The 11,697-nt window shown below is 34.5% G+C and overlaps 1 protein-coding gene across 2 annotated transcripts in view; it reads left to right on the top strand.

Annotated features, from left to right (window-relative positions):
• Window positions 1-1,865: 1,865 nt before the first annotated feature.
• Window positions 1,866-11,697, top strand: part of LOC120079903 (caffeoylshikimate esterase) — a 13,608-nt gene continuing 3,776 nt past the window's right edge. The window contains exons 1-8 of one of the 2 annotated variants that reach the window (XM_039034356.1): window positions 1,866-2,057; window positions 2,165-2,361; window positions 2,515-2,544; window positions 3,493-3,619; window positions 3,714-3,860; window positions 4,232-4,362; window positions 4,439-4,576; window positions 5,246-5,344. In XM_039034356.1, coding sequence (XP_038890284.1) covers window positions 1,943-2,057; window positions 2,165-2,361; window positions 2,515-2,544; window positions 3,493-3,619; window positions 3,714-3,860; window positions 4,232-4,362; window positions 4,439-4,576; window positions 5,246-5,344 — 984 coding nt within the window. In that variant the 5' untranslated portion in view covers window positions 1,866-1,942. Of the gene's footprint in view, window positions 2,058-2,143; window positions 2,362-2,514; window positions 2,545-3,492; window positions 3,620-3,713; window positions 3,861-4,231; window positions 4,363-4,438; window positions 4,577-5,245; window positions 5,345-11,697 lie in introns of both variants that reach the window. The other variant, XM_039034357.1, reaches the window with a different exon arrangement.

Genomic DNA, 11,697 nt, shown 5'->3' with positions numbered 1-11,697 from the left:
ATATATCTATGCTTAATTGATCATGTGTATTTTACTTCCGTCGCATATATTCTTTGCTCGTTATGTAAAATTAAAATTAGGACGTGATATTTTTCGCAATGGGTACTTGCGTATCCTTTCATTTTCAATATACCTAAGGTATATAATACTAATTTTCATAAATAATATCGTGAGCAACATTGTATGCAAAAATGTTTTCAACTTATTTAAGTATCGTTTCATCTTTTTTCTTGTCATGACATATAATTTATCAAGAACTTTATATTATCCTTATTTACTTCAAGATTTTTATGAGTGCTCATATTTAGAATTTCTTCGATAATATACATATTCTCAATTGAGTCATTGATTAACTATTTTTTTTCCGAGGATCTTTATCTTTGAAACTCATTTGTCTATCACGCTTTAAACATGTTGTAGACTCATTAGTATTGACAACTTGTTTCGTTGAGATATAACTTGGTCACTTTCTTACAACTGTAAATGTTCTGTAAATGCATCTAGCATTAATTTGCAATATTTTACAAATGAATTATCTTTTGAACTTCTGGTTCAAAGTGATCTGTATGATGATCAAAATGAGAGAATAATTATGTATTTTATTCAATTTGTTTTTTCAAATTTTCAGTAACTCCTCCCCTAATGTTGGAAAATTTGTTTCATTAATAGCAATTAAATTGTGTAGTAAATAATTCAAATTTCAGTATAGATTTTAATTACTTCATCATTGTGAAACAAGTTAAACATTTACTACATATCTTACATATGAAATATATTTGGCTTCTGGCCATAAGCTCATTAGTCACAATAACATGATCTCATATAGATCTAGAAGTTTTGCTATTCTAACATAAGCTACAAAATGTTCAACACTTATCCCAATGAATTATCAAAATTTTGGGATACAAATTCGCTAGCATTATCAAAACAAAATAATAAGTATATATGTGATCATCGACTGGATGCGCCAACAAAAATCATAAACCATGAACCTGTTCCAAAAGTAGGAAAGGTTCAATTTCAATTTTAGCTAGGAAGAGTTTGATAATTAATCACTCGAGAACACGACACCATGACAATTTATTAGATGGAATAATCTTCTAGTTCTTCAATGGATGTCAATGTATATTTTCAATAATTATTTTCACTATTGACCCAAAATGACTCATCATATCAAAGGAATTTGGATCAATGAACTCCAAGTTCATTGTTGCATATATTTCAACTAAACAAGTATGTGTGAATACAACTTAGAAGGAAAAACATATCTTTTTCTATATGCACTTCCCATAGAAGACAATAGATATAGTATATAAATATCATATATTATTCTTGTATTTGAATTTTATTTTCTTTTTCAAAATCTTTAATCAAATCTACCGGACTTAATATCATATTTGATTTTTCGTTCCAAGTATCTAAATTTTGGAAAACATATTGTCTACTTTTAAGTATAACGTGTATAAATATACTATATGCAAAACATAAATATTATTTATTCTTATTCTCGTCCAAAGATTTAAAAGAAATCCAAATGTTTTATATACAAGTCGGTCAATAAAAATAATCATTTATTCAGGAGATTCTAAGAAACTTGTAACATCCAAACAATATGATATTTAGCGGTTAAAAAGATAAATTACACTTTATTATTATTTTTTAAATCAATCCAAACGGAAACTAAATAAAAGAATTTGAACGGGAATGGATACTATTTGAAAATTAAGATAGTTAAAGGGACAAAAAATAATATTTAAAGCACTCGAAAACGACAGTGGAGAAGGAAGAGATTGAACTAAAAAACGTATGGCTGAGAGGAGAGAGTCCATGAAATAAAAACTAAAAAATAGAGAGTAAAGCAAAATGGGTAAAAGTATGAGCTCTGACTTTCCCTTTCGATTATGGTTAAACAATTCCCGAAAGCTAATCATGTCAACTCCACATGGCATTCAGATCCTCAGAACTTTTTAGATGCCGTTCCTCTCTTTTCTTCGCTACTTTTCTCTCCATACGCAACCTTCCGAAGATAGCAACAACAATTGCCAACACCCGCTCACGTAAATTTCAAAATCATTTGATCAATTTTGATGAATCCTTTTTTCGATGATTTTTCTTTTCTGTAATGTATTGCGGGTTTTGACAGGTTCTTTCTGAAATGGTGTAGAATGCATCGATAAGGGAGGTTTGAGAGGAAAGAGGAGCTTCAGGAACGCGATAATGGCGCCGAGGAAGAAATTACAAGGTGTCGATGATGAATTGCAGAAATTGCTTGATGCTAATATGGATGGCGTGGCCACCAGACGCCGAGCGCGGGAGGCGTTTAAAAATATTCAGCTCGGAGTTGATCACATTCTGTTCAAGGTATTTTGGTTTTTTGATTTTTTCTTAGCTTCATCTTCGTGTATGTTATAAGGTGTAATTCCATATGCTGTTATTTATCTTGTTTTTAGATTGTTGGAATTCTATTCGATTTTCTGTTGGATTTCAATGACTTTTATTGTTTTTCATTTTCAGACACCAAGCGACGGATTGAAGATGGAAGAGGTAATATCTAAAATTGAATGCATGTTGTTGTTTCAATTTGTTTATCATTTTGCGAAATGTTCAAGATCTAGACTTGTCTAGGGGACGTACATGAATGGTTCGAGAAGATGAAGGTCCAATATTTTTGGTTTAGGATAGAAATAACGACTTTCATGGAGAAAAAATAAAGAAAACAAGGGCATACAAAAAACCAAGAAGAAAAAAGAGAGGAAATCTCATTAATGAAAGGGACTCAAACTACACAAAATAGAGCCTATTGAATAATTGCAAAAAGAACTTGAAATTGAAGCCCAAAGGGAAACGTGGAATCCAATAGAGGACCAAACATCATTAGGATCTCTCTTCACCTCTCTAAACACCCTACTATTCCATTCCTCTCAAATCACCCACAAAATAGTATACACCCCAGCAATCTATAAAAACTGACGTTTCTCTTGAAAAGGACTCTCTGACCCGATTGAAGGTCCAAAATAAAGTTGGACGTATCTGAATTAGATTCATTATGGAGTAGTTAAAAAATTTTAAAAACCTTGATTGTTGTGTTTTGGGTTGTTTTCCAGATATATAAATAGATACTTGTAATGCGATTCATTTGGCTGTGGAAGAGAAGTTAATTGCAATACAATTTCATCTAATATTAATAGAAGTCTTCATATTGTGTCAAAAAAAAAAAAAAGATAAAAGATAAAAAGAATCATGTGCTTTGCTAAGATATTATTAACTCTTTTCTCAAGCTGCTCTGTTATATGAACCAGTCATCAATGAAAGATAAAAAGAATCATGTGCTTTGCTAAGATATTATTAACTCTTTTCTCAAGCTGCTCTGTTATATGAACCAGTCATCAATGAAAGATAAAAAGAATCATGTGCTTTGCTAAGATATTATTAACTCTTTGGAAGTCTGTGCAATTTTTTTCCAACCTAAGACGGTCAATCTTTTTGGTACAGACATATGAAGTCAACTCCAGAGGGCTGAGTATATTCTCAAAAAGTTGGATTCCAGAGACTGTCCGTCCTAAAGCAATGGTGTGTTATTGTCATGGCTATGGAGACACCTGCACATTTTTCTTTGAAGGCATGTGGCTCCTGTCAAGTAGTAGAAATGGCCTAGTTTGTCGTTTTGTATACTGTAATAGATATTGATGTTTTTTTGTGGTATCGTGTTTCAGGCATTGCAAGAAAGTTAGCATTGTCAGGATATGGCGTCTTTTCTATGGATTATCCAGGATTTGGTCTTTCAGAAGGTCTCCATGGCTTTATACCAAACTTCGACAGAATTGTAGATGACGTCATCGAACATTACTCGAAAGTGAAAGGTGTGTTAACTTACCAACTTTTGTTGTTAACTATTCTAAAAATGTTTACGGTAGTGAGTAAGCTTGAATCTTGAGGAATGATATTTTGCTTCATCCTTTAAGTTAAGATTATACTTTATCTCCTGCTGCCTAGTTAAAAAAAAGGATCCAACATATCCTCCAAGTTTTTTATTTTTATTTTTTTAAAAAAAAAGTTTTTAATTTTTAAAAGTAACAACTTTGTTTTTGTGGAAAATACCTTCGGTAGGGGTACTGCCTCGGTAAAATATTTGTTTTATGTTACTTATGTCTCAACAGAAATCATTAAAAAAATAACAGTTTTTCAATGACAATCCTTTATTAGAAATTTATTTACTTGATTCCAAGGGCAGAGAACCCGGCGTATAGTGCTCTCCCAAGCTTTCTCTTTGGGCAGTCTTTGGGGGGAGCTGTGGCTCTCAAGGTACACCTAAAACAACCTCGTTCATGGAGTGGTGCAGTTCTTGTTGCGCCAATGTGCAAGGTACCTTTCAGAAAATACTTTTTAGAATACTTTCCTTGTTGGTTAGGGCTCCAATCAACTCAAAAGTCCTTTCTAGATTGCAGATGATATGGTTCCACCATGGGCACTTGCACAAGTATTGATCGGAGTGTCTAAATTCCTTCCAAAGTACAAGTTGGTTCCACAGAAAGATTTGGCGGAGGCAGCTTTTAGGGACTTGAAGTATAGAGAACTGGTATGCCCCTTGAGCAGAATGTTTAATTGAACAAAATGGTGCTATTAAAAATAATAAATGCATTTTTTTTCATGGGGTGATTTTTCTCGGGGGTATTTGGCCCACCAACTTCATAAGTTGGTATTAAATAACTCAACTTTAATAGTAAACACTATTGAAGTTTGCACATTTATAGAAGAACTCTATCTTTTCCTCCTTCTCTATTTTGCACATTTGTCGAGTAACTCAATCTTACAACTCTACACCCCAAACACAAACTTACTAACTCTAATATATTAACTCTAGACGTCATAACTCAACTCAACCCAATACACCCCTAAAAGTACATATAATTTATTTGTCCTATTTCTAAGTGAAGTTTTTTTAATCTATGGGTTAGTAGATATTTATTATTATTTGTTTGTGGCATATTGAAGTTTGCATATTTATCGAAGAACTCTATCTTTTCCTCTTTCTCGATTTTGCACATTTATCGAGAAACTCCATCTTACAATTCTACACCTCAAACATAGACTTACTAACTCTAATAGTTTAACTCCTCAACTCAGCCCCACACACCCCCTAGAAGTTCATATAGATTTATTTGTCCTATTTCTAAGTGAAGTTTTTAATCTATATGTTAGTAGATATATTTATTATTATTTTTTTGTGGCATTTCTATGGATGCAGACAGCATATAATGTCATTGCATACAAACATAAACCACGCTTGCAGACTGCAGTAGAGATGTTGAAAACCACGCAAGAAATAGAACGCAGATTGAAAGAAGTAAGTTGTATATACTCGCAACCTTTTAATTACGATATGTTTTTTTCCCTTCTATTTGTCTCCATTGGTCTTCACCGCACATAATCTCTCTTCCTGTTTTTTCTGTTGAAGCTTTAAAATTTTAAACTCCGACTATTGACACATTCATTTCTTTAAAGTGATTATGGTCAGGCATGTATGCCTTAGCAAGGCCATATTCGTTCAGATTAATGTAAGGAACATGTATATATGTGTGTGTGCGTGCACATGTGCACCTGAGGCTAATAACTATGTTTAAGCCTCAGGCATGCGATATAATTAAACTTGTTTAAGCTGCAAGTTGGTCCGCTGCCCAAGATCTATCTATATGTTTTAGAATAGAAGTTATTATTTTCATAGGATTCTGTAAATAATCTTCCAGAATTGTGTAGTTTTCTATAATTCTTTTTTTGGATAAGGTACAATATTCATGAGACAGAATCATAAACGGAGGGGGAGGGCAACCCAACCCAGGAGATTTATTTATTTATTTGGATAAAAAAACAGGAGGCTTTTATCAAGAATAAATGAAATGATACAAGAGACTAACATTGGCCAGAAAAAAAAGGACCTAAAAACAAAGCAGCCCAAGAGGAGCCAAATCAGGATTCTTCAATCAAAACTCTTGTCTTCTTGTTTGGAAAAAAGAAAGACTAGCAACTCCAGATCAAATGGTCCTAGTCTTCAGATGCCTTCCTATTGGGAATACACTGTTGAAGCCTCCAAAAAGATGGAAGAATGCCATCTAAATCCAATCCATAACACCCCATGTAAGACCTTGTCACGCAGAATTTAACCTTTAGAAAATTTCACCTTCCATAATGTAGAGAATAACATGGAGGGAGGAAGCAAGGGATACACAAGATATTAAAGAAAGCACTACAACAGAACCCTTTTTAAGGAGCAAGGATGTACAATCTAGATTAGATACTATTCAAGTAAGGTTGTCTATAGACGTTGTTAGTTCCATAATTCGTTCTTCTATAAAGTCAGCCTGTTTCTTTCTTTTCTTTTCTTTTCTTTCTTCATTTGTTGGTTATATGAATAAATCATAAACCATGTGTGATGACCCCGGAACTCTTTTATTCCCAAACTCAAGTTGTTGAAACCAAATTATTGACCACTTGAGGACACTAAAACATTTTCCAGGCCTATCAGCTTGATGGGAAACACTCTCAAGTCCCAACTCTCACCTCATTCAAACATTTCTTGAGGGTAAGGGAAAACTTAGTCAAATACTTGGAACCAGGCATAGACAAAGGCCAGATGATCCAAAACATAATGCACAGAATGTGGTGGAATGAATCTACGATCACATTTTTGAATGTAAGACAAACAAGGGGTGTTTCCTTTCTTTCTTCACCACTACGCTCCTCATAGCAGGTTCATCTTATTTCTATGAAGGAAAACCCAATAGTGGGCTGTTTTGTACTCCCTTTGTTTGAGACCGGGACAAATAGCTAGTTCATTAACCAAAGGAGGAATAAATGGCCCAATATTCTAGAATAAAATCGATCAAGTGATCACTTACTTGAAGGATGATGTAAAAGAACTGATGTAAGAAGAATATGGTTTAATTAGGTAATTAGGCAATATTCTAAGTTAATTCCCTTTGATCCCGTAGCATTGGAGAAAATAAAGAAAGGTTGATTCAAGAAAACCAGTGGATGAGTCCTATACCCACTACGAGATTGAAACATATCCAATAATCCAACAAAATGACTACTTTGATCCCATAGTATTGGAGAGAATAAAGAAAACAACAAAAGAAATCCAACGTTCATTGGGAAAAATGACTCAACATATTGATCGATTATCAAGTCATTTGCAAGAGTTCAAGAATGGATTGATTTCATATACGGAAGAAAAAACAAAGGAATCATGTTTGGAAAATTTTCAAATAGAAAATCTTGAAGATAAATTTGAGAATAATCTTGTTGAGACCCATGTGGTTGATGGAGGTGATTGGGACAAAAATCACGTGAGCGAAGTAGAAGATAAAAAAGAAGAATTTGAAAATGTTGATTCGGAAGTAGTATGGAGCGAAGGAAAAAAAAACCAATGAAGAAGATGGAAAAGAGGTATCGAACATCGTAACTCTAAATTTGTAGGCGGAAATCAAAAAATCGACCAAGAACGACACATCGATTGCATTGGAAATCGTTTACCACAACGTCAAAGAACTTGAAGCAAAAGATGAAGAAAATGTGATTCTTGAAGGGTTTTCTTCGGAAACTAATTCTTTTGTAATTGGTCCTATGATTACAGTTTTGAATGAGCTTGATGGAAACTTCTTTTTTGGGTTTATGATTGATGGAGAAGTTCATCTTTTGGTGGCAATATTGGATTTTTTTTGTCTCGGATTTACTTCTTTAATCGGAATAATTTTGTTCAAAATGTAGGAGGTTGGTTTGCCATATGCCATTGAACGAGTTCATTTTACTTCTTGATCGTTTCATTTTTTTCTTTTTAAAACTCGAGATGGAGGGGTAGGATGATGTAAGAAGAATAGGGGTTAATTGGGTAATTAGGCAATATTCTATGTTAATTCCCTTTTTACTCCTACTTGTAATAGAACTCTATAAATATGAACATTCCCCTCTTGTATGAAACACATTATTCATTCTAATAAAAGATTTACAATCTTGGTTCTTGGAGATTTCTCTCATTTTATCATTTAGGCTACATAAGAACTTGAGAGTTGTCAGCCGAAGTTTACCGCCCAATATCTTGAAAGTTGTGATTTTTTAAGTATACTGCCCAATAGTTTGCTGTAATCTTCATGGTTTTCTTTGCCCTTTTGTTATTTCATATCATCAATTAACCAGTTAACAGCTCCTCATTAAAAAAAAAAAAGCATTCTGTAAATATCTTCCATATGTATAGGAGCTACACATTAGGAAATTTTGTATTTTTTCCATTTGATAGACAGCACAAGCTGTGAGCAAGTATAAAATTTGTATCCTCATAATGAATGAAATATTCTTCTTTTGCTCTACCACAGTTCAGAAAACTCATCTCATGATTATTGATGGTTTTGCTTGTTTATGACATACCTCTTTTAACTTTCCATGTCCGATCGAACACTCTACTCTCTAGTTTTAGGTTTTTCAACATCTTTCTTGTTTCCGTATTGGGTGCTACAAGGACTAATGTGTTGGATAGAACATGCTCGACGTAGGGAACGAAAAGATTTGAGAGTCAGAGATAGTAAGGAAAAATAGGAGGAAAAGGAATTTGAGAGAAGATTGAAAAGGATGGAGGAACCTAGAGGGTGATAGGGCATTATCTTTAAACTGAAGAGAAGGGTTATTGGGTTTTAACAAGTCATGCTTGAACAAGGTAATAGAACAACTCTTAAGTAATGACCATCATTACTTCGTTCTGATCGACTTGGCTCTTCTTGCAAATTAGAGTTTGGAATTCTATCTCGACTTGGAAGGATATACATACTCGAACCCGTTGAAATCCACTTGTTTATTTTTCCACAAATGCATATTGTCTCATTGATGCTGGAACATTTGGTATGAGCTAGAAGCTTGGGTAAATGGGTGAAAACAAATTCATATTGTCATGAACCTGATAAATAACAGATTTACACGAGTGGTTAATGTAAGTTTGGTGTACAAATTGAGCAGTATTCCTTAATATGCCACTTGGTTTTTATGTTCCGAGAGGATCTTCTACCAGATTTTTCTATTATTATTATTTTTTTAATGAATAATCGAATTTTCAAAGCCCACAAAAAAAGGAGTCAAATTGTAAAAAGAGGCTCCAACTAAGTAAAGTGAGGTGTAACTTGTAAGGATAATTACAAAAAGCTTTCTTCACTCGGGCCTAAAGTGAAATGTGGAAGCTTACAAGGGACCATGCATCGCTCGAAGTCCTCTCACGCTCTCTCAAGATTCTATTATTTCCTCCACCAACCCCACTGTAAAACTCTTAGGTTTGAGAAAGAATCAGAATACTTTATTCATTCACCAAAGATATGAATATATATAAGTGTACAAAGCATAGAAAAGGAAAATATCATAAAAGGAAAATATCACAAAATATTTACAAGAATGGAAAATCCTAATTATAGAATTATAACACTCCCCCTCAAGTTGGAGCATATATGTTAATCATGCCCAACTTGTACAAGATAATCTATACGTCTTCATCCAATGCTTTCATGAAGAATATCTCCTATTTTTCTCCATTTTCACATATCCTGTAGATACCAACCCTTGTTGAATTTTCTCATGTACAAAATGCAATCAACTTCAATATGTTTAGTCCCTTCATGAAATACTGGATCAAACGCAATATGAAGTGCTGCTTGATTATCACACCATAACTTTGTCGGTGGTTGATTTCAAATCCCAACTCAATAAGAAGTTCATATATCCAAATCAATTCACACACTGATTGTCCATTGCTCTTATATTCTGATTCTACACTTGAACGTGACACCACATTTTGCTTCTTACTCTTCCAAGAAATCAAATTACCACCAACAAAAATACAATACCCTTAAGTTGATCTTCTGTCTTCTTTAGATCCTGCCCAATCAGCGTCTGAGAAACATTCAATATTATAGTATGACCATAATCCTTATATAATAAACCACGCCCGGAAGCAGCCTTCAAATAACAAAGAATCTGTTCCAATGCAGCCCAATGATCAACTGTAGGCGATGACATTACTGACTCACAATACTTACTGAATAGGCTATGTCGAGTCGAGTCACTGTAAAATTAAGTTTACCCACTAACCTCCTATATCTTTCAGGATCTTTTAGCAATTCTCCATCTTTTGTGAGCTGTAAGTTGGGCATCATTGGGGTACTACATGGCTTAGCCCCTAGCTTTCCTGTTTCAGTCAACAATCAAGTACATATTTTCTCTGTGATAATAGAATTCCTTTCTTGCTTCTTATTACCTCAATTCCTAAGAAGTATTTCAACATGCTCAAATCCTTTTGTATGGAATTGATTATGAAGAAAGGTCTTTAGAGACTGGATACCTGAAACATCATCACCAGTAATCACAATATCATCCACATATACAACTAACAAGATGACACCACCCTCAGATCTCTTAAAAAAGATTGAATGATCTAACCTACTCTTCCGCATTCCAAAGCTTTCAATCACCTGACTAAATTTACCAAACAAAGCTCGTGGACTCTGCTTTAATCCATACAAGGATTTACGAAGGCAACACACCGTTCCATTCTCCCCCTGAGCAACAAACCCTGGTGGTTGCTCCATATATACCTCTTCTTGAAGATCACCATGAAGAAATGCATTTTTAATATCAAGCTGATGTAAAGACCAATGATTGATTGAAGCTAATGAAATAAGCAACCTCACAGATGCCATTTTTGCTACAGGAGAAAAAGTATCAGCATAGTCAACACCATAAGTTTGTGCGTAGCCTTCCGCTACGAGGCGCGCTTTTAACTGAGATACAGAACCATCAGGATTGACTTTAACTGCAAACACCCATTTGCATCCGATAGTCTTCTTTCCTGCAGGGAGAGAAACTAAATCCCAAGTATGATTATCATCTGAGGCAGTCATCTCCTCCACCATTGTGGCACACCAACCAGGATGAGACAAAGCCTCATGAACAGTTTTAGGGATGGATACAGACTCTAAGGATGCAATGAATGAACATGTGGAAGGCGACAAATGGTTATATGAAACAAAAGAGGAAATAGGATGAGCACATGTACGTTTACCTTTACAAAGAGCAATAGGGAGATCATCACTCGTTTTTGGATCCACTGACGAAGAAGACTCTGGTACAGGGCATGGAACTGAAGGAGGTTGTCATCGAGTATAGACCTTAACGATGGGTGGAAGAGTAGAGGTAGCCATAGGTAGAGATGAATCAAGAAGAGGATCGAAGAGAGAAGTAACTGTGTAGACAAGGAAATCATCCTCTACTTCCTTATGCTCCCCCTGACTCTTATTCGGAGAGAATGATGGTGATGAAAAAAATGGGGTATGTTCAAAAAAACGTGATATCAGGAGAGACGAAATATTTATTTAGACTAAGACAATAACACCGATACCCTTTTTGGACATGGGAATAACCAAGGAAAACACATTTTAAGGACTTTGGATCCAGTTTGGTATGCTAAGGCCGAACATCCCAAACAAAGCAGGTACAACCAAATATTTTGGGTGGAATGGGAAACAAATTTTGCTTGGGGCATAAAGTACGAAAAGGTATCTCACCCTTAAGAATGGAAGACGGCATGCGATTTATTAAGAAACAAGCTGTGGAAACAGCATCATCCCAAAAGGATTTTGGAACATGCATCTGAAACATCAAAGCTCTGGC

This window comes from Benincasa hispida, chromosome 6 (genome assembly GCF_009727055.1).
Source record: "Benincasa hispida cultivar B227 chromosome 6, ASM972705v1, whole genome shotgun sequence".
NCBI lineage: Eukaryota > Viridiplantae > Streptophyta > Magnoliopsida > Cucurbitales > Cucurbitaceae > Benincasa > Benincasa hispida.
Note: the sequence above shows the minus strand (reverse complement) of the source record. Positions and strands in the feature narration are given on the sequence as shown.